The sequence below is a fragment of the Amblyraja radiata genome, chromosome 31 (genome assembly GCF_010909765.2).
Source record: "Amblyraja radiata isolate CabotCenter1 chromosome 31, sAmbRad1.1.pri, whole genome shotgun sequence".
Classification (NCBI taxonomy): Eukaryota; Metazoa; Chordata; class Chondrichthyes; order Rajiformes; family Rajidae; genus Amblyraja; species Amblyraja radiata.
The window spans coordinates 10,735,729-10,758,587 of NC_045986.1; the positions used below are offsets into that span (position 1 = coordinate 10,735,729).

The 22,859-nt window shown below is 43.3% G+C and overlaps 1 protein-coding gene across 2 annotated transcripts in view; it reads right to left on the reverse strand.

Moving 5' to 3' along the window:
- ctnnbip1 (catenin beta interacting protein 1) overlaps positions 1–22,859 on the reverse strand; it is an 82,007-nt gene that overhangs the window by 21,732 nt on the left and 37,416 nt on the right. For both annotated transcript variants that reach the window (XM_033048530.1, XM_033048529.1), the window contains exon 3: positions 14,654–14,744. In XM_033048530.1, coding sequence (XP_032904421.1) covers positions 14,654–14,744 — 91 coding nt within the window. The remainder of the gene's footprint in view (positions 1–14,653; positions 14,745–22,859) is intronic.

The following is a 22,859-nucleotide window of genomic DNA, read 5'->3' on the forward strand; positions in this document are numbered from 1 at the left end:
AGGACTTTCATATGAAGAAAGACTGGATAGACTCGGCTTGTACTCGCTAGAATTTAGAAGATTGATGGGGGATCTTATAGAAACTTACAAAATTCTTAAGAGGTTGGACAGGCTAGATGCAGGAAGATTGTTCCCGATGTTGGGGAAGTCCAGAACAAGGGGTCACAGTTTGAGGATAAGGGGGAAGTCTTTTAGGACCGAGATGAGAATTTATTTTTTCACACATCTGTGAAATCGGTGAATCTGTGGAATTCTCTGCCACAGAAAGTAGTTGAGGCCAGTTCATTGGCTATATTTAAGAGGGAGTTAGATTTGGCCCTTGTGGCTAAAGGGATCAGGGGGTATGGAGAGAAGGCAGGTACAGGATACTGAGTTGGATGATCAGCCATGATCATATTGAATGGTGGTGCAGGCTCGAAGGGCCAAATGGCCAACTCCTGCACCTATTTTCTATGTTTTTATGTTTCTATATCTGGAGAGAAGGTATGGGTGACATTTTGGGTAACCCGAAAAGTCACCCATTCCTTCTCTCCAGAGATGCTACCTGTCCTGCTGAGTTACTCCAGCTTTTTGGCACAAGTTTGGCACAGACATTGTGGGCTGAAGGGCTATGTTGTACTTTTCTATGTTTCATGTCTAATGCAGCTATGGTGCATCTGATCTATTAAATTGCACATCGGAAACCAGGTAGATTCCAGGAGAGACACAAAATGCTGGAGTAATTCAGTGGTTCAAGCAACATTTCAGGAGAAAAGGAACAGGTGATGTTTCAGGACGAGATCCTTCTTCAGACTGAGAGTCAGGGGAAATGGGAAACTAGAGGTATGAAAGGTGAGAGATGAGAGGTATGATCCTTTTCATATCTTTAGGTCCCCTCTCCCCTGACTCAGTGTGAAGAATGGTCTTAATCCAAAACGTTACCAATTCCTTTTCTCCAGAGATGCTGCATGTCCTGCTGAGTTACACCAGCATTTTGTGTCTATCTTTGGAGTAAAACAGCATCTGCAGTTCCTTCCTGCAGTTCAGAATGTGCAATAACTTTGCAAATGTGTTGGCCATTATTCCTTTTCATGCCTGGTCGATTCTGAAATTGGTGCGGCATTACTGTAATCTGCTTTTGGTTTCAATTTGCTTTCCGAGATGCGCTCTGCATCATCCTCATGTACATCAATGTGATGCTGTCAGAATGGTGCAGAGAGGATTTTCTCAATGTTGCAAGGCTGTTGCGCCTGGCCAAAATGACTTGCCAAAAAGATCAAACCTTTCTCATCTGGCAATGCAATCAGGTTGACTTGAGATTATAGCCTTAGAATACCAGGTGAAACTAATTATTATATTTAAATGAAAGTCAACAAAAGGAAACAAAATATTCTTTGAAACCAGAGATCACAAATGAGGCAAAAGTGAATTGAATCTCAAGTTTCCTTTTTGGGATCGGGTTTTAAAACGAGAGGAAAACACACTGGCCATCTTTGAAGGACACAGTATTACTTTTACACTTCATTCTTTAAAAAACAGCCAGGGTGTTGTCTTGCTGTTGTGAGAGAATTACCCATGCTTCACTCCCTTCATTATATCTTCATTGAGACACAAAGACATCCCTTCGGACATCACTGCTAAATACCTCTGGCAACACAAGTAGAACGTATATATCTATACCCATAACTTACGCAAGACATCCATTGATCCTTTAACTTCCATCTTACTACTAAAACAAAATAAATAAACCGAAAGCAATCTATCCTGTTAGAAATCTTATTTAGGCTGTTTAGATAGGGCATCTCGTCAGCTCACACCTCACATTATCCCTAATAATGAATTCCATTTGCTTTCTAATTATTCAATGACGGGTGAAGTGTGGAGAGTGTGAGGTGGAGATCCACATCAAACATCCATCTGGAGTAAACCTGAGAGAACAACTGATAGAGCTAGATGTCAGGACTGGGTGTCAGGAGGATACTTCCCCTGACTGGGGCGTGCAGAACATGAGGTTACAATAGGAAGTAAGGCACATTGAACTGAAATGAGAAAAAAGCGCCTTTACTTGGAATCGGGTAAACCTGGTGAATTCTCTATCGCAGAAGGCCGTGCTCAAGCCACCGAATACATTTAGATGTATAGACCAAGAAGCAAGGAAGCAGGCTTTTCTACACACTGCCCATGCCACCATCAATCCCCCATTTACACTCATCCCATTTTTATTCTCTACACATTTCCAGTAACCAAAGATTACAAATGTGAGAAGTGCATCCAGGTAGAGCTCCTGAAGAACCGTGTTGGGGAACTGGAGAAGCAAGTGGATGACCTCAGGTTCATCCGAGAAATGGAGTAGTTCCTCGACAAGTCCTACAGTAAGATTGTTACACCTAAGGTACTGGAAGAGAGAAGGTGGGTGACGGTGAACGAGGGAGGGAAGCATGGAATGCAAACGTCCCCGGGTGTTGTACCTCTTGTGAAGCTGTCGGGTCAGAAGACGTTATTACACCGAGCGGCGGACTGGCTTGCGAAGCAAAAAGGGCTGTTGAGCCAAAACCAAAGAGGCCAACGTCAGGCAACGCCATTGTAGTGGGAGACTCCATTGTGAGAGATACGGACAGGGGTTTCTGCGGCAACAGACGGGATGCGAGGATGGTGTGCTGCCTTCCTGGTGCCAGGATCCAGGATATCACGGACAGAGTGCAGAAAATCCTCAAGGGCGAAGGTGAACAGCCGGAAGTGGTAGTGCATGTCGGCACAAACGATGTCGGAAAGAAGGGGATGAATATTCTGCAGCGTGACTTCAGAGAGCTCGGAAAAATGCTGAAAAGCAGGACCTCCAGGGTTGTTATCTCCGGTTTGCTTCCAGTTCCTCGTGCTGGCGAGGAACAGGGAGATACGGGACCTGAATATGTGGCTGAGGAACTGGTGCACGGGGCAGGGATTTAGATTCTTAGATCACTGGGATCAGTTTTGGAGTAAGGGGGAACTGTACAAAAGGGACGGATTGCACCTTAAAAGGTGGGGGACCAGCATTCTGGCAGGCAGGTTTGCCACTGCTACACGGGTGGTTTTAAACTGAATAAGGGGGGTGGGGTGTCAAATGGGATAGTCGAGGATGGAGTTAAAGGGAAAGGGTTTCTTAAATGTGTGAGCGGAGAGACAGAGGGGTGTAAAATTAGGGTAGAAGCAATAGGTAACAAGGTGAAAAGTAAAAGTGGCAGGCAGATACATTCAGGGCAAAACTCAAAAAGGGCCACTTTTCAACATAATTGTATAAGGGGTAAGAGTGTTGTAAAAACAAGTCTGAAGGCTTTGTGTCTCAATGCAAGGAGCATTCGTAATAAGGTGGATGAGTTGAATGTGCAGATAGCTATTAATGACTATGATATAGTTGGGATCACGGAGACATGGCTCCAGGGTGACCAAGGATGGGAGCTGAACATCCAGGGATATTCAATATTCAGGAGGGATAGACAGAAAGGCAAAGGAGGTGGGGTAGCGTTGCTGGTTAGAGAGGAGATTAACACAATAGAAAGGAAGGACATTCGCTTGGAGGATGTGGAATCGATATGGGTAGAGCTGCGAAACACTAAGGGGCAGAAAACGCTAGTGGGAGTTGTGTACAGGCCACCTAATAGTAGTAGTGGAGTTGGGAATGGCATCAAACAGGAAATTAGAAATGCGTGCAACAAAGGTAAAACAGTTATAATGGGTGACTTCAATCTACATATAGATTGGGTGAATCAAATTGGCAAGGGTGCTGAGGAAGAGGATTTCTTGGAATGTATGCGGGATAGTTTTCTAAACCAACATGTAGAGGAACCAACGAGAGAGCAGGCTATTCTAGACTGGGTATTTATTTATTTAGCGAATGCAAAGTCCTTTAGCCAAGCAGTTGCCTCTTGATCTGCTGTATGAAGGGTGACAAGTCCTCCTTTGAGTCTTTGTTGAGGGCATGCTTCAATGATGTGTTGCATTGTTTGCTGCTCTTCACAAGCACACTGTGGGGTTGGACTGCTGCCCCATTTGTGAAGGCTGGCCAAGCAGGGTATTGAGTAATGAGGAAGGTTTAGTTAGCAGTCTTGTTGTGCTTGGACCCTTGGCCAAGAGTGACCATAATATGGTTGAGTTCTTCATTAGGATGGAGAGTGACATTGCTAATTCAGAAACAAGGGTCTTGAACTTAAAGAAAGGTAACTTTGAGGGTATGAGACGTGAATTGGCCAAGATAGACTGGCAATTGATTCTTAATGGGTTGACGGTGGATATGCAATGGAAAGCATTTAAAGACTGCATGGATGAGCTACAACAATTGTTCATCCCAGTTTGGCAAAAGAATAAATCAGGGAAGGTAGTGCATCCGTGGATAACAAGGGAAATCAGGGATAGTATCAAAACAAAAGATGAAGCATACAAATTAGCCAGAAAAAGCAGCATACCGGAGGACTGGGAAAAATTCAGTCCAGCAGAGGAGGACAAAGGGCTTAATTAGGAAAGGGAAAATAGATTATGAAAGAAAACTGGCAGGGAACATAAAAACTGACTGCAAAAGTTTTTATAGATATGTGAAGAGAAAAAGATTAGTTAAAACAAATGTAGGTTCCTTGCAGTCAGAAACTGGTGAATTGATCATGGGGAACAAGGACATGGCAGAACAATTGAAAAACTACTTTGGTTCTGTCTTCACTAAGGAAGACATAAATAATCTGCCGGAAATAGCAGGGGACCGGGGGTCAAATGAGATGGAGGAACTGAGTGAAATCCAGGTTAGCCGGGAAGTGGTGTTAGGTAAATTGAATGGATTAAAGGCCGATAAATCCCCAGGGCCAGATAGGCTGCATCCCAGAGTACTTAAGGAAGTAGCCCCAGAAATAGTGGATGCATTAGTGATAATTTTTCAAAACTCTTTAGATTCTGGAGTAGTTCCTGAGGATTGGCGGGTAGCTAATATAACCACACTTTTTAAAAAGGGAGGGAGAGAGAAAACGGGGAATTACAGACCAGTTAGTCTAGTGGGGAAACTGCTAATCAATTATTAAAGATGGGATAGCAGCACATTTGGAAAGTGGTGAAATCATTGGACAAAGTCAGCATGGATTTATGAAAGGTAAATCATGTCTGACGAATCTTATAGAATTTTTCGAGGATGTTACTAGTAGAGTGGATAAGGGAGAACCAGTGGATGTGTTATATCTGGACTTTTAGAAGGCTTTCGACAAGGTCCCACATAAGAGATTAGTATACAAACTTAAAGCACACGGTATTGGGGGTTCAGTATTGATGTGGATAGAGAACTGGCTGGCAGACAGGAAGCAAAGAGTAGGAGTAAACGGGTCCTTTTCACAATGGCAGGCAGTGACTAGTGGGGTACCGCAAGGCTCAGCGCTGGGACCACAGCTATTTACAATATATATTAATGATTTGGACGAGGGAATTGAATGCAACATCTCCAAGTTTGCGGATGACACAAAGCTGGGGGGCAGTGTTAGCTGTGAGGAGGATGCTAGGAGGCTGCAAGGTGACTTGGATAGGCTGGGTGAGTGGGCAAATGCATGGCAGATGCAATATAATGTGGATAAATGTGAGGTTATCCACTTTGGCGGCAAAAACAGGAAAGTAGACTATTATCTGAATGGTGGCCGATTAGGAAAAGGGGAGATGCAACGAGACCTGGCTGTCATGGTACACCAGTCATTAAAAGTAGGCATGCAGGTGCAGCAGGCAGTGAAGAAAGCGAATGGTATGTTAGCATTCATAGCAAAAGGATTTGAGTATAGGAGCAGGGGGGTTCTACTGCAGTTGTACAGGGTCTTTGTGAGACCACACCTGGAGTATTGCGTACAGTTTTGGTCTCCTAATCTGAGGAAAGACATTCTTGCCATAGAGGGAGTACAGAGAAGGTTCACCAGACTGATTCCTGGGATGTCAGGACTTTCATATGAAGAAAGACTGGATAGACTCGGCTTGTACTCGCTAGAATTTAGAAGATTGAGGGGGGATCTTATAGAAACTAACAAAATTCTTAAGGGGTTGTACAGGCTAGATGCAGTAAGATTGTTCCCGATGTTGGGGAAGTCCAGAACAAGGTGTCACAGTTTAAGGATAAGGGGGAAATCTTTTAGGACCGAGATGTGGAAAACATTTTTCACACAGAGAGTGGTGAATCTCTGGAATTCTCTGCCACAGAAGGTAGTTGAGGCCAGTTCATTGACTATATTTAAGAGGGAGTTAGATATGGCCCTTGTGGCTAAAGGGATCAGGGGGTATGGAGAGAAGGCAGGTACAGGATACTGAGTTGGATGATCAGCCATGATCATATTGAATGGCGGTGCAGGCTCGAAGGGCCTAATGGCCTCCTCCTGCACCTATTTTCTATGTTTCTATGTTTCTATTCTGGAGAGGAGTTAATGGAAATATGTGGAGATTTACAGTGAGCAATTTGCAGCGGCCAGTTTACTTACTAACCCACACATCTTTAGCATGTGGAGGAAACCCATGCAGTCACAGGAAAGGAAAATTTCACACATGCCACAGCAGGTCAGAATTGAACCCAGATCAATGAAGGTGTAAGGCACTATTGTGCAGTGAACATGTAAGGAGAAAGATACAGTTCCGATACAAGACACCAAGGGTATGTGGTGTAAATGAGTATGGTTTGCGAGAGGGGATTAGGCATGATCATAAAGAATAGGCTCCTGTTCCACAGGTGGTGCAGCGGTAGAGCTGCTGCCTTACAGCTCCAGAGACCCGGGTTTGATCCTGACTATGGGTGCTGTCTGTATGGAGTTTGTACGTTCTCCCTGTGACCGCATGGGTTTTCTCCGGGTGCTCCAGTTTCCTCCCACACTCCAACGACGTACAGATTTGTAGGTTAATTAGCTTTGGTAAAATTATAAACGGTCCCTAGTGTGTAGGATAGTGCTTGCGTGTGGGGTGATCGCTATTCGGCGCAGACTAAGGGCTTGTTTCCGTGCTATACCACTAAAGTCTGAAGTCCTCCAATTTTCTATGTTTTCTCAAGTACACAAATAATCAAGTCAAGTCACTTTTATTTCTATAGCACATTTAAAAAAACAACTCTCGTTGGTCAAAGTGCTTTACATTGGTGGAGGTACTAACATTATACAACATTGGTTCATAGATTAAGTACATACATAAATACATACATATAGCCCTCCCTCAGAGGACGTCAAGAAAGGCTTGAGAGTAAAGATGAGTTTTAAGTCTCGACTTAAAGGAGTCGATGGAGGGGGCAGTTCTGATGGGAAGCGGGATGCTGTTCCACAGTCTAGGAGCTGCAACCGCAAAGGCGCAGTCGCCCCTGAGCTTATGCCTAGACCGCGGGATGTTCAGTAACCCCAAGTCGGCCGATCTAAGGGACCTGGAGGTGGTGTGGTGGGTAAGCAGACTTTTGATGTAGGTGGGGGTAGCCCATTGAGGGCTTTGTAGACAGAGGAGGATCTTGAAATTTATTCGGAACCGCACAGGGAGCCAGTGGAGAGAGGCCAGGATCGGGGTGATGTGGTCCCTTTTTCGGGTGCCCGTCAGGAGTCTCGCTGTGGCGTTTTGGAGCAGTTGCAGGCGGAACAGGGAAGATTGGCTGATGCCAGTGTAAAGGGAGTTGCAGTAATCGAGGCGGGAAGAGATAAATGTGTGGATGATCTTTTCGAGGTCATCAAACTGGAGGAATTGTTTTATTTTAGCTATCGTCCGAAGCTGGAAGAAGCTAGCTTTTACCACGGCATTGACTTTAGACAAACGTCTAATTTCAATGCGGCGTCAAATATCACGCCAAGGTTTTTGACGTGAGGTTTGAGTAATGGGGTAAAGCTTCCAAGGCTGCCTGCTATCATTTTGATTGAGTCCGAGGGGCCGAGAAGGATGACCTCAGACTTACTCTCGTTTAGTTGTTGGAATTTCTGGGCCATGCAACACATTATATCCTCGAGGCAGTGGATAAGGTTAAGTAGATTAGATCGGCTTTTATCAGCAATAAATTCCTGTCATATTGCACAGAAAAGTCTCAAGACTGATGAAGAGAGGAAATGTACAGATCAGGAGCAATGATAACAACACACACAAGATATTTGCTGTAAAAAGGTGATTGGGTTAATATTTTTATAAATCATTCATGGCATGTGGGGGATGATGTCAAGACCATAATGTATTACCCATTTCTAACTGTGTTTAAATGGAATGGTTTGACAGAGTATTTAAGACAGCAGTTAAAAATTAACTGCAGTTCCATATGTCAGCAGTCATGTTTGGAACCCAACTGGTTAAAGATGGCAGATTCCTGCTTTACATGACTTCAGTGAACCAGGTGGGTTTTTTAACAACAGTCACCACCACCGCCACCAGCTGCTTTAATCTGGATTTAATTAGCTAAATTATATTTTCTGGCAGACCATGTGTTTGAATTTATGCCTCCACATCATTACTTCAAATTTCAATCTTTCAATTCCAGTAACAAAACTTTGATGTGACCATATCTGTAATCTTGTTATTCTATTTAAACCTGTCTGCACATTCTCTCATTACTTTGGTGACTAATAAAAAGTTGTCAACATATTGGGATTCAAATTTTCTCTAATATACTTAACTGCCCATGGATTTTGTTGTCAATAATCGAGTTTCTTTTGTATTTTGATCAGCACGTTTATTCAATCTGGATGTAGTACCCATAAATTCATACCGTTTCTTGTTAAATGAATGAAATGCGTTGATTCACTGCCTCGCACCTGATCTGATCTGGTGCACAAACTTCCTGGCCAACTGCTGGAAAACTGCAGGAAGCTCCTCGAGAGAGCAGTAAACCTGATAGCCGACACTAGTTGTACAGAAGTCAGCTTGTCTGTATTCAGGCACCCTTTCATAGGAATTGCAAACTTTCTCACAGCAGGGAATTACATATTGAAATGAGATATTTGCCAAAATGTTGCTTTTATTTTTTTATTGACGTAACGGAAAGAACAAAAACCCTGATGAGGTGGAGGACGGTACCTCCTTATGAAAAACCCAGTTCCTCGCCCCACGTTAACCATTTGTTTTCTGTTAGGAATAGGCGAGGCAGTGAAATCATACAAGGATAGGAGGAGGTCGTATGGGCCGTTGTGTTTAGGGCAACTCTTTGGTACTGCAAGGCAATTAAATCTCACTTCTCTGATTTTAAAATTGGTTGTTGGACCAAAGAATGGTTGGATCGTTTTCAAGATGGCAGGGTTAACCTGTAGTTCAGTTAACTGGTCGTGTTCTGTAAGGATCAGTGCTTGTGCCAGAGTTACTTGTAATAGTAAGATTAAACGAGAACTTACCAGTTTGAAGTTTGATCTTGATTTTATGAGGAGTTACGATGAGCGATTACGTGAAGAAGGGCCGTCCGTCTGCGTGCGCGTCAATCTTCAAAGCAGCGGTGTTAAATCACAGATAAAAAGAAGACCTGAGAATAGTAAGATTGTGAAGAAACTAGAACTTCCATATGACCTTGATAGTATGAGGGTGGGAGCGGTGGGCACGTAATCGCTCATCGTAACTCCTCATAAAATCAAGATCAAACTTCAAACTGGTAAGTTCTCGTTTAATCTTACTATTTTACTTCGGAGTCACGTGAGTGACTACGTGAAGATTTCAAAGCTCTGTGATTTTACGCTGGTTACGAATCCAGGCGTCACACACTGAATGGATTGACCATGGATGCGTGTAATCATTAAAGCATTCAGACATTACGTAGTTAAGTAAAGAAACTGATGCTTTAAATGAAAGAAAAGTTTAAAAAAAAATAGTTACCCCTCCCAACCTTGGGGGGGAAACTAAGGGACAGAACTTAAAATGGTACGTGCAAACACCCCCAGTCCGGTAATGGGTTTGTTATAAAACCGGTGGACCGTTATTTCATTCGTCCATCCTGCAGCCACTAGGATGTCGTCAAGGGGCACGTCCATAGCTCTTGCTGCCGACGTAGATGCAGCCCTGGTGGAGTGAGATTTAACCATATAAATGTTTACTCCTGCTACCGCCATTACCTCTTTTGACCATCTGGAGATGGTTTGAGTTGACACCTTTTGGTGTGGTTTTTTATGGCTGATGAGGACCGATTGTTCTGAGCCTCTGAGGTTCTCCGTAACTCTCAGATAGTGGTGTTAGTATGTTACCACCCACACAACCATTGGTCCTCTGGATATGCCAAGAACTGGATCTCCATCCCTGGCATTCCTGGCCTGCTCTGTTTTATCAGGTTCCTGATTAGGAATGTTATGTTGTTCATATTGGTGGTCATGTAGTCCAACCGTAGCTTTTGCAGTGTTTGGACTCTTTGTCAGCATATTACCTTCAGGGTTAGTTATAGACCCACTGTCAAAGTAGGGTTAGTACCACGCTCACATCCCATGTGTCCATGTACCTTGGCTTTGGAGGTCTTAAATTGTAAATTCCCTTCATGGATTTTGTTGTAAAGGGGTGCATTCCTATCGAACCGTGCCCTGCTTCCGGCATCAGATAGGAGGAGAGTGCGCCTCTGGCACTATAGATTGCACTATAACTTTGTTTATAGTTATAGTACAGAGTTGATAGGAACTCCAAGACATGTTATCCGAACTGTGTTGTATTTGTTCGGACAGTCCTATGCCTTGAAATGGCCTCCTCAGAATCTGCAGACCAACAGGTTATACGTTCATGTAGTGGATGATTGCTCCCTGTAACTGGGTTCACTAGGAGGTCCCTGCTCTTGGGTACAGCCATAACTGGCTGGACTATAATTCCCAAAATGTTTGGAGACCAGGCTTGAGTAGGCCAATCTGGCACTACCAATATGCCTGTGGCTTAGTCTTGCTTGATTTTTGTCAAGCATCGGTTTGTGAGACAAATTGGCGGAAAGCATACATAAACATTCCTCCCCAATTGAGGGAGAAAGCATCCACTGCCTTGCTCCTGGATCCAGCTCGCAGGACACATATCTGGGTAACTAATGGTTTAGTCTAGATGCAAACGGATCAACATCTGGTATGCCAAATCGTGTAGCTATTTCGTTAAATACTGTCTGATTCAACATCCATTCTGTGTTGTTATTAAACATTCGTGATCCAGCTATATGTTATATCTAACTCGTAGATTTCCCAAATATTCCTCTCGATACACCAGTGCCAAATGAGGTTCGACAATCTATCGTAAGATACAGATTTTACACCACCCTTGTTAATGGATATATGCCACCGCAGTGGTGTTATCAATCTGAATTTGAACAAGCACCGGTTGCATATCGCTACAGAGAACCTTGAGTCCATATTGTGCCCCCAACAATTCTGGGTAATTGATTCCATGTGTTGGGGAATTACAGACTCCTGCTCATTCCATCTGCCCCCACAGCTTTAGACTGTGTTGGTGGCTCCCCATCCTTAGCCGCTTGTATAGGTCTGAAGAACCCTCGATGGCTTTCGAGCAAAATTTCCCTTGAGCTGTCTCCCATTCGTTATCCACCATAGTTATTCAACAATGGCCTCTGCTGGCAATCCATAGTTTGCCAATTCGGCCTGCATGTAATCTGAGTGTTCATTCCTTTGCTTGCTGTAAATTCTGGTAATGCAAAGGCCCGTACTGCTGGGAATGCAGCTACTATTTGCCAATTACACTCGCTGTTTGCCTGATAGATGGCTAGTATTTGACTATCAGGTCATAGCAGGCTTAATTAATATTGTCATTTGCCCCTAGGCAAAGTCACCAACATATTTACTGTTTTTGATAGTAAATTCTAGGTAATCAATTACCCTTGTAGGTGTCAATTTTGATTTAACTGGATGGATGAGGTAACCAATTCTTTCAAACAGGGTTTTGGTTTGCTTTGACTGATGCTTCTGCCAATTCTTGATGACTCCAAAAATGAAAATGTCCTCCAAATATGCCATTACTATGTGGTTTTGAGACCTTTGTAGTCCCAGAATTGGTTTCCGTAGTTCAGTCAATAGTCTAGGAGCTGATGTCAACCCATTTGGCAGAGCCATGCCATCCAGTTAAACTTCAAATATCTCCTGTACTTAGTGAATAGACACCGAATAGTATGCATCTTTGAGGTCGATGCATGCCATGTGACCATTTTATAGGAAGCTCCTATAAAACAGTAGTTAGACCGTAACAAAAAATTGCTGTTTCTGAAAGTCTGTACTGCACAAATGAGTTAAACCTGGATGAAGTGACATCCTCCATCTGTCACCTGTCCTGGAAGGCAATCCTGCCCAAAATACTGGGCCTGCCTCGAAGACAATTCCGGTCCGAGTTCCAAGTCTGCTTGGAACCTATGTATGTTGTGCAGTAAAAAATAATCACATGTTGTTATCTGTTTTTTAAAACCAGATCTGAAATTCATGTTATTGTCATTTTGAACAAAAACACAAGAGTAAAATTACCAACATGTAACTGGTCCACAATCCCTTGTTTCAGTAAACCCAGACCTACCTACCTCCATGGCTACCGGTGGTCTTGTGGTAAGCCCAAAGGCCCCTGATGTGGGTTCCTTTTCTCTCCTTGATTGGAAGTTGGACTGGTAGGGAGTGTGGATTCCATGTTTCTACTGACCTCTGCTTGGGTCTTGGTTTGAAAACCTCATCATACTGAGCCTGCCTTGTAGGACAATTCTGGCCATATTTCTGAGTGCCTTGAAAGACGACTCTGATCATATTTCCGTGCCCAGCTTTCAAGCTACCACCGGCTTCAGTGAACTGCTTACCCCCTATGGAGGTGTGGGGTGTGTTGTCGCCTACTGATGAAGTTTGCTTGTCGTTGGTACCTTGATTGGTCCGACAGCTTTTGCTTCCTTCTTCTGGTCTTACCTGAAGAGAGGATTCGGCGGCTGGTTTCTCCAAAGTCACCCTGATAGCGCTGTTCCCTTGCCGGCATTTGTGTGGATATTCTGCCAACTGCTGTCTCTTGAGGCCATATGCATGTGCTTCAGTATGTTCATACTTTAATTCGTGATCAGTTACCTACTGATCTCGAAACCAAATTTCGTTTGAACGTCATGTGAGGTTCAAATGACAAATAAATGGTATTGTAGTGTATTGTAATTCGAGATCAGTTACCTACTGATCACTCACACTCCCCTCCACTGAGAGTGAGATTTGTAGGTAGCCCTGAAAACAGGTGCTGCCGCAGGCCCCTGAGGATACCTGCGCTGACATGGCCCCTCCAGCGGGCCTAAATGAGATTCTTGCTTTGGGTCAGATTGAAACTGACCGTGAATGCTCCTCTCTTCAGAGCAGGAGACATTTTCTAGATCTCTATCCAGGGAAGCACCCAGTGGAACCTGGATGATTGCAGAAGTATTTCATTTCTTTTGTGCTTATTATTTATTTATGTAAAGCACTTTGGTGTCAATGCAAGTTAACTTAAACAGTGCTATATAAGTAAAAGTTACTTACTTACTTCCTTTCTTCTGCTTGTCCCTGGGAAGGTTTCCCCCCCCCTGCTTTTGTACTCTGATTCAGAGTGGTTTCTTCCATATGTACTTCCCCCTCCAATGGGGAAGACATTGGGCTGCCCCATGTGCGAGGCTCCTGGCACCGGCACTGCTGTTGGCCCCGGGCTGACACAGCTCTCTCCTTTAGAGCAGGTCATTGTTGGAGCAACTTCTCCAAAAAGTTGCTCCTATGTGGGAGAGTCATCCTCAGACGCTCTCCGTTGAGGGAGGGTGTCTCTTTCCCCCCCCGGACTCATCTGAGTCAACGGGTTGCTTGACTTGCGGGTGGTTTACATTCCCCGGGACCACCAACGGAGCTCCTCCTCCTGCCCGAAGTCTCCTGCCGGTTCTGCTGCCGGCGCTAAATGTCGGGAAACACCGTTGCCCGCTACTGGGAATGCTGCGGTCTTTGGCAGCCGACTTCCCCGCGGACCGTCTCCTCGACATCTGGGCCCTGAAACTACAAAAAGCTTCAAGCCCGAAAGAACGCAGGTAAGTGATTCAACTTTCCTTACCTGCCCATCCTGACGGACTGGGAGGACACAATGCCTGCCAGTCCGTCGCGCGTTTGCGTTCAGACGTAATGACGCGCACGCAGACGGACGACCCTTCTTCACGTAGTCACTCACTTGACTCCGAAGTCAAATCAATATCAATAACAGAAATAACCAGTGCATTATATCCAACTGTCCTGTATTAGCGGAACTCAGCGGAACAAGCAGCATCTTTGGATAGAAGGAATGAGTGACGTTTTGGGTCAAGACCCGGATCTGAAGAAGGGTCTCGACCCAAAATGTCACCCATTCCTTCTATCCAGAGATGCTGCCTGGTCCGCTGAGTTGCTCCAGCATTTTGTGTATATCTTCGGTGTAAACCAGCATCTGCAGTTCCTTCATACACATATACAACTGTGTGTCAGGACCAAGATGGAAGATGGAATGGAAAGTTGCTTCAACTATTTGAAATCCATAAACCATTGTAATATCATGGACCCTTATTTGTGCAAGAGTGCACATATAACTTGTAATTCCCAAATATAGCCACTAGAAGGCGTCAGTGGGCTAAGCATAATGTAGAATATCCACTGGCTTAAATCTCAGCAATTCAATTTACCAAATTGTCTCAAATTATGAATTCTTGTTTGCATGATGGTGGATTGGTCCCGACAAAAATCTGGATTTCAACTTTTTCAACTCAAGTTGCAATTGCTTAAATGAGAACAGTCCTTACCCTGATCAATTGGATGCTGTGGAAGTTGGCTAAGTTGACTGTTCACTACTCCGGCATAAGTTCGTAGAAAAGCTTCTTCGCTTGAAGTTAGCTGTTAAAATAAAGAACCTGTTTTATTTTCCAGAATTGATCAGTAGCACTGCTACTGCTAAAAGTACAATTAAAATATATTTTTCTTAAGCATTGAATTTCAGTCATATAGCGAGATTTTGTACAGACATAAAAACTCCTAAAAAGGACACACAGTGCTGGAGAAACTCAGCGGGTCAGAACCCCTATAAGACACTAATAGGGGTTATGTTGCTTGTTTAACCCAACATTCACTGTAATCCTGACCCAAAACATCGCCTGTCAGTTCTCATCTGAGATGCTGCCTGACCCAGTGAATTATCCAGCATTTATATTTATTTATTTACGGGGCAGAAAGAACAAAAACTCAGATGAGGTGGAGGGCCATTCCTCCTTGTGAAAAATGTACTCCCTTTTTTATTTGTTCACATTTGTAGTATAGTACGGTATATTTTGCATGTAGGAAGGAACTGCAGATGCTGGTTTAAACCGAAGATAGACACAAAAAGCTGGAGTGACTCAGCGGGACAGGCAGCATCTCTGGAGAGAAGGAATGGGTGACGTTTCAGATCGAGACCTTCTTCAGACTGAAGAGTCTGGAGAACGGTCTCGTCGTGAAACGTCACCCATTCATTCTCTTCAGAGATGCTGCCTGTCTCGCTGCCCGTCCCGCTGAATTACTCCAGTATATTTTGCGAGGTCACTTTGATTTATTTTTCTCACGTTGAAAGAAGCATTAAGGTAGTGGTTTAATACTGCTCAAACATCAAGAAATTCTAGTGCTGGGAAAATTGAACGGTTTTATAAAATCAGGCAGCAATTCCTCTGCAGTAATCTTCCCGACATCATTGCAACCAAGAGCGATTTATTGAAGTCAAAGCCAATCTCTTCAACCAGGCATGATTCTAGCACTGAACACTGACAGCTGAACAGCATGAATAAGTACAATGGAGGAAAAGAGGTATTAAAATCTCAATGAAATATTGGGGCATTTTACACTATGCTTCCTAAATGAGAAGACTGAATCCAGTTGCAGTGAATTCAACACGCACAAACATTTATTCAGTCAGGCTCTTCTGAATGTGGTTTAAAAAAAACTTGTGTCATAAGGGGTTAATATTTTTGAGTTGTCTAGTTGTGTTTTAGTGATATGTTATTGTGCTTTACAAACCTGCACAGGAAGTTCCACCCTGAACTGTAAATCTTTGCAGGAAAACAGCACAATGAAGAATTCAGAAGAGACTTATGATGATGGTTAGCACAGCTGCAGCAATACTTTCTACCGCACTGCTGCATGTGTGTCATTGCATCCTAGCCAAACTGTATTTAGTTTCACATTCTAACAATAAGTGTATGTGACACCAGTACACAGGCGTCCCTACTTAGGGGGCACTTGTTTTCACTTCCTGGATGAGGTGGGGGGCAGAACAAACCAAGGTCATTGGTCAATACAATTCAAGCTGAACAGTTCACAGGCGCATACAGGATGCAAGTAGGTTTGGCTCTGACACATGAAATGGCTCCCACCCCCTCGCCATGACAGATAGCAGAGGCCCTTTGGTCAGCTGGAGAACAATATCTGTCTCGACTCGAAACGTCACCCATTCCTTCTCTCCAGAGATGCTGCCTGCCCGCTTAGTTACTCCAGCTGTTTATGTCGATCTTTGGTTTAAACCAGCATCTGCAGTTCCTTCTTAAAACAATATCCTAGTACACAATACAATAAGGGAGGACAAGGGGTGGGAAGAAATCATGTTTTTGTCATTAACAAATCATCGGTAGTAAGGAAGGTAAATTCAATGCTAGGACTGGAATACAAAAACAGAGATGTATTACTGAGGCTCTGTAAGGCAATGGTTAGGCTGCATTTGGAGTACTGTGAGCAAATCTGGGCCTCATATCTGAGGAACGATGTGCTGGCTCTGGAGAGAGTACAGAGGAGGTTTTGTAAAAAACGAATGATTCCAGGAATGAGTGGGTTAACATTTGAGCGTTTGACAGCACTGGGCCTCTACACTCTGGAGTTTAGAAGGTTGAGGGGGGACCTCATTGAGACTTACAGAATAATGAAAGGCATAGCTAGAGAGGATGTGGAAAGGATGTTTCCACTAGTGGGTGGGTCGAAGACCAGAGGTCATAGCCTCAGAATTAAAGGGCGCTCCTTTAGAGGAGCCCTTTATCTGTCCACCATCTGCCCTTGGCCTTATCCAACTAAAGACCCCACTCCATTCCACAATCCCCCATATCCCCAGGAGCTAGTCAATAAGGATGCTGCTTCAACGGCTTATACAATTTGCGATCTTGCTCCAATAACTTCCCTTTGGCGTATTTTAGGGCACATACCCTCAGATTATTTTCACATTTTGTAACAAGTCTTTTATTTGTTTTACAGGGGAGTAATTTCAGTGGAAGGAATGGAGAATCAACAAACCAGTTTGGCTGCTGGAGAACAAGAAGAGTTTTGTAGCAAAAGCCTCTCCATCTCTGAAATTAGAAATTGGTGCCTCTATTCAAAAGCTGCTTGTTTTTGTAATGGGAGGAAGTCACAGACTGGGAGAGGATCTCGTGTCTCTGTACTACTGCACTGGCTCCTTTAACAAAATAAGCTGTGATGGCCATTTAGTTCTTTCGTACACATTTGGCCATTTATAAGCCAACTGCCAGTTTAATAATGATGGTAGTAGCATGAAGATAGCACTTACTCGCCACCTGAATCTTGTATTGGAGTGAACGCAAGTAAAGATTTTTTTGCTATTTATTTTGGGGGATTTTGACATCGTTGGCAAGGTCAGCATTTATTGCCAAGAAGAAGGAGATGGTGAGTTGCATCTTGCACTGCTGTAATATTCTGGTGAGGGTACGTGAATGGAGCACTTGGAGAGAGGCTCCAGAATTTAAGCCACGTATTAATGAAGGGATGATGCAGTATTTCCAAATCAGGATATTGTACAACTTGGAGGGGAAAATGCAAACGGAGGTGTTCCCATGTGTCTGTAGACCTTGCCCTCCTTGGTAAGTGAGATTGCCGGTGTGAGAAGTGTTATTGAATAGGCCAGGCAAGCAACTGCAGTGCACTATGTAGTTGCTTTACACTGCAGCCATTGTGTGCCAAGAACGAAGGAATATAAGTGCAAGGCTAAGAGCTGTGAAAGGCCCCATGCTATATTCAGGGCATTGAGTGTTCTAATCCTAAAGTCCTACGCTTTTAAGTGCATTAATGCAGCCAAGTTATGTATCAGATGCATTTCTGGAAATGCAGATGGTTTCCCCAATTTTGCCTTTGTAACAACATCATTAAACCTTTGTTAGCACTGAGCTGAGTACGGAGTTGGCTTTCCATCCCTCAGCTTGCACGAGCCATTGCAAATTTCTTCAATAACCTTTGCTATTATTTTCCAAATAGAATTACCCTAATCTCATTAAATGGAGCAGCAAGATCTTTAATGCTACCTCAGCAAATAGTGGAATTCTGTGAAGGAATTAACATTTGGCCAGTGTACAGCATTTAAGTTACTGGCAGCATTTGCAGTCCCAATTGCCTAATCTTACACTGTTTTCATTGAACTAACTTATCTATTGAGCTATTAACAAATTAATTGATGTCGACAAATCTATTTAAGAAGGAACTGCAGATGTTGGCCGGGTCTCGACCCATAACGTTGCCTATTTCCTTCGCTCCATAGATGCTGCCTCACCCGCTGAGTTTCTCCAGCATTTTTGTCTACCTTCGACAAATCTATTGATCACCCCATTGTTCGGAAACACTTGAAACTTCACTCAGAGCACTAACTACATGCAGCATACACACTCATTTTTTTCCCTTTCCCTAAAGTTCACCTTCCACAGGAGCATAATGATTAAGTTACTGGTCACATTTCCAGAAGCCTAGACTATGCATCCAAGGACCGGTTTGAATTCCACATTGGCAGCTGAGGAATTAAAAATCAAATAAATATATATGGAATAAAAGAAACCGGTATCAAGTAACTAGTACTGATGGCCATGAAAATGTCAGATTGTCATAAACTCCTGGTTTGCTCATGTTCTTCAACAAAGGAAATTTTCTATCTTTACCCAGTTTGTCTACATGTGAACACTAAGTGCTGGAGTAACTCAGCAGGTCAGGCAGCATCTCTGGAGGAAAAGGATAGGTGATGTTTCGGGTTGGGACACTTTTTCATATTGAAGAAGGGTCTCGATCAGAAACGTCACCTACCCCTGCCCTCCACAGATGCTGTCAGGCCTACTGTGCTACTTCAGCACTTGGTGTTCTAGGCAAGATTCCAGCATCTGCAGTTCCTTGTGGCTGTGTGCGAATCCAGACCCATCAAAGTGGGTGTTTAAATGCATTCTGAATTGCTACAAAGCCAGCGGGCAGTAGGGAATGGGAAATGCAGGCTTTGCCAGATATGTCCATGTCCAGGGAAGACATAAATAAATAAACTAATGTCGTTTGGAGAGATGCCCAATAGTTAAAAACAAACAAAACTCACACATGGATGGAGGGGATGGTTGACAAGTGGGGGTTAGTGTTTATCTATTGCTTTACTATTGTTTACTTATGTTTGGGTACTTCAGTTATGAAGTTTGTATGTACATAATAGTTGTATGTATATATATGTCTGTAGGTATTACGGGAAATTGCCTAGGGTAGTATTATTATTAGTAATGAATTGATTTTTAAATATGGTAGAAGTGTTGGGGAAAAGGGGTGAGATTTAATAAGTTATTCTTCTTCTCACTCCTTTTCGAGCTTGTGCAGACACAGAGTTGGACATTGGAACTTTGATTTTGTTCTTCTCATTGCTTTGTAAATATTGACTGTAATGTCCAATTGTTTGATAATTTCGATTTTGTTAATATTAATGTCGTTAATGTCTTTACTTGTTCGGAATAAATAAATAAATAAATAAGCATTTTAGGATTTGAACTTGAGATCAGTACTTTACTGAGCTGGAGATTTTCCAGGTAGCCACAGTAATCTGCAGTTCCAACTTAAAACATTCCTGACTGCCAAATAGAGTTTGGGATTTTCCTGTATAACTCAGTAACTCTTTGAAACAGTGGCTGAACCATCATGGAATCTGTGCCTCTTAAAGGACCAAGAGTAAGGGGAGTGAAAAATCAAGATGGACTGCAACGTCAGTAGTTAGCAAAGAATACGTCTAGAGAGGAAGAGGGGCCAAAGCAGAAGATCCAAGCGGATTGAAATTCTGGAGATGGAAGGGTCCACAATCTAGGGTGAAGACTCTGGGCAAAAGAAATGGGCATGGAGATAGAAGAAGAGTCCCAATGTCACCTCAGGCTGGGAGTTCATTAGGATGGGCTCTGTTGAGGATTGATCATTTGGGATCAAAAAGGATGGAGGGGAAGAAAGTTCAGGATGGCAATTTTAATTCAACAGCAGTTGGAGCTCACGGGTTTTCACATCTGAGAGGAAGGAAGAATTCTGACAGCTGCAGCACCAGGTGCAGCAGAAAATAATGATCTAAATTAGATGTTCCAATAAGCTGCTAGTCATTTCAAAACCATTAATTTTTGAAAGGTCTGCAGCAAACCTTGTCACATTTATCTGCAGATCTCAGACTTTCAATTTTCAGTGCCTCTTGTTTCCTCTCCCTGATTTTCCAGCCGATCCGTATAAAGGACAATCATCCTTAATTCACACCTCCATACTTTACCTTCTACACCTTCCTGGTCTCAAAATCCCATCTCCTATCACTTGCACTTCTCTCTGTAAACAAATGCCTCAAAATTCAATTGCAAAATGCAATTGTTTTCAACATTATTCAAACGGAAATCAAATTTTCCACGTGAACCGCCAATAAAAAAAACATTTTAAAAAAAGTGTTTCTGCGTCATTTGGAATGCTTGACGGCGCCTTCTTTTTATAAACCATGTTCTCTGGATATCTAAATCTAAATTTTATTAGTTGTTTAAGTTATGACATCGGATGGAAGCTGCATACCAAATCTCGTTGCACTTATGTGCAATGACAATTAAATATATTATTATTATTATCATTATTATCAAAGATCGCCTATGCAAGCTGTGTAAGAAGGAAATACAGATGCTGGTTTACACCGAAGATAGACATGAAATGCTGGAGTAACTCAGCAGGTCCTGCAGCATCTCTAGAGAAAAGGAATAGGTGGCGTTTCAGATCAAGACCCTTCATCAGACCTGATGTCTGGTGAAGGGTCTCCACCCAAAATGTCACCTATTACTTTTCTCCAGAGATGCTGCTGACCTGCTGAGTTACTCCAGCTTTTCGTGTCTACTTATGCAGCCTTCTCTTTGCCACATTCCTTTCGGAGGACTGCAAAGCGACTGGGACCAATTTTCCCTGCGGATATTGGCAACATGGTTTAGCAGTGCAGTGCCAGACCATGATCCCTAGAAGTGACATATTTATCAAATTCCTTTCTTCCCCCAATGCCCTCAAACATTAATTCCAGCCCCCAAAACCCACAAATGCACAAAAGACTGCAAGACCAGCACTACCTCATCTCAAGAATACAAAATGTAGTCTAGACTTTAGTGGTAAAAGGCAGAAATAGGCCCTTCGGCCCACCGAGTCTGCGCCAAAAGCATTCACCCCGTACACTAGCATCATCGTACACACAAGAACCAATTTACATTTTTTTTAAACTGAAGGAATTAACTTACAAACATGTACGTTTTGGGAGCAAGGGAGTAAACCAGAATAGACAGAGAAAACCCACACGGTCACAGGGGGAACGTACAAACTCAGTACAGACTGCAGCCATGGTCAGGATCAAACCTGGGTCTCAGGCGCTGTAAGGCAACAACTCTACCAATGCGCCACTGTGCCGCCCACGATTTATTCTATCTGTCTCTGGGAGCAAGTTGTGCAGACCTCTACATTGTAATAAATTCGATATTGGCTCACATTGAAAATTCAATTCATTATATTAAATATATTCCCCATCTTTTCACAGTGTTGGTGTAAGTTCCTAGCTTTCTGAATTTTACCACTCCAAATTAAGATGAAAACCTCTTACCATTGCTGAAAAAGAGCCTTATCTCATAAGTTAACAGAAAACGCCACAAACTGCTGGAGTAACTCTGCTGGTCAGGCAGCATCTCTGGAGAACATGGACACGTTTTGGGTCGAAACCCTTATTCTCTTCACAATTACCAGTTTTCATGCAATAGATCTTTATTGCATCATAATGTCAGAAGTGGAAATGTTCACCAGTGACTGCACAATGTTCAACTTCATTTGAAATGCCTCAGTAAATTAAGTAGTCTATAACTTCATACAGTAGTATTCAGGCAGGGACTAAAGAGATGGAAGTAACGCCCATGCCACAGAATTGCCAAATAATCACCAGACTCTAACCACTACCCACCCTGGACATTCTGTAGCATTAACATCACTGAATTATCCATCATGAACAGGAGTTAACTGAACCAGGCACATGAAGACGTGGCCACAACAGTGGGTCAGAGGCTGTCCTTCCTGAGCTACTTTATTGGACAGGTACATGGATAGGAAACATTTAGAGGGATATGGGCCAAACGTGGGACTATTTTAGATGGGGCATGGCATGGATGTGTTTCGCCAAAGGGCCTGTTTCCTAGCTGTTTGGCCCGACGACTCATTTCTGACACAGCAAACCTTTCATCCATCTACAAGGCTCAAGTCAGGAACATGACGGAATACTCTCTCCATGTTCCTGGATGAATACTGCTCCAATATCTCCCAAGTTACTCAAAACGATCTAGGAGAAAGCAGCTTACTTTACTGGTACACTACCCAGCAATTTAAATATTTATTCTCTCCACATCGGTGCACAGTGGCTGCTGTGTGGATCATCTACAAAATGTATTCTAGTGACATGCCGGAGCACTTCTGTGAGCAATTCCCAAATCAGTGACTTCTGCCATTGTAGCTCAGGACAGCCGGTGTGTGGGAACACCACTATCGACAGGGGCCCCTTTGATACACCATTACGATCAGGAAATATAGAGCTCCTGCCTCCTAGTACCGGAGAACCGGGTTCAATCCTGACCTCGAGTGCTGTCTGTGTGGAGTCTGCACGTTCTCCCTGTTACCGCGTGGGTTTCTTCCAGGTGCTCCAGTTTCCTCCCATATCCCAGAGACGTGAGG